Source organism: Mesitornis unicolor, unplaced genomic scaffold (assembly GCF_000695765.1).
Source record: "Mesitornis unicolor isolate BGI_N332 unplaced genomic scaffold, ASM69576v1 scaffold31898, whole genome shotgun sequence".
NCBI classification, from domain to species: domain Eukaryota; kingdom Metazoa; phylum Chordata; class Aves; order Mesitornithiformes; family Mesitornithidae; genus Mesitornis; species Mesitornis unicolor.
In genome coordinates, this window is record NW_010203032.1 from 693 (window position 1) to 907 (window position 215).

Below are 215 nucleotides of genomic sequence, written 5' to 3' on the forward strand. Positions count from 1 at the left end.
GAGGGCGGTTTCCGCCCGTTACGGTCCCTGCGTAGCCTGGATCTTTCCCAAAACCACCTGGCATCCCTGGGGCCGGATGCACTGGCCGGGCTGGGAGCTCTGGAGCGGCTGGATCTGGAAGGGAATGGTTTGGGGACGCTGTCACCCAGTACCTTTGTGCCTGTGCCTGCCCTGCACCTCCTCTTCCTCCAGGGTAACAAGCTGCGGGCGCTGCC

At 64.7% G+C, this 215-nt stretch overlaps 1 protein-coding gene across 1 annotated transcript in view; it reads left to right on the forward strand.

The window, feature by feature from the left end:
* Window positions 1-215, forward strand: part of LRG1 (leucine-rich alpha-2-glycoprotein 1) — a gene marked incomplete at its 5' end in the record, with an annotated part of 988 nt that overhangs the window by 454 nt on the left and 319 nt on the right. The window contains one exon of the mRNA XM_010190590.1: window positions 4-215. This exon is cut by the window's right edge and continues 319 nt beyond it. Within this exon, the coding sequence (XP_010188892.1) occupies window positions 4-215 (212 nt within the window). The remainder of the gene's footprint in view (window positions 1-3) is intronic.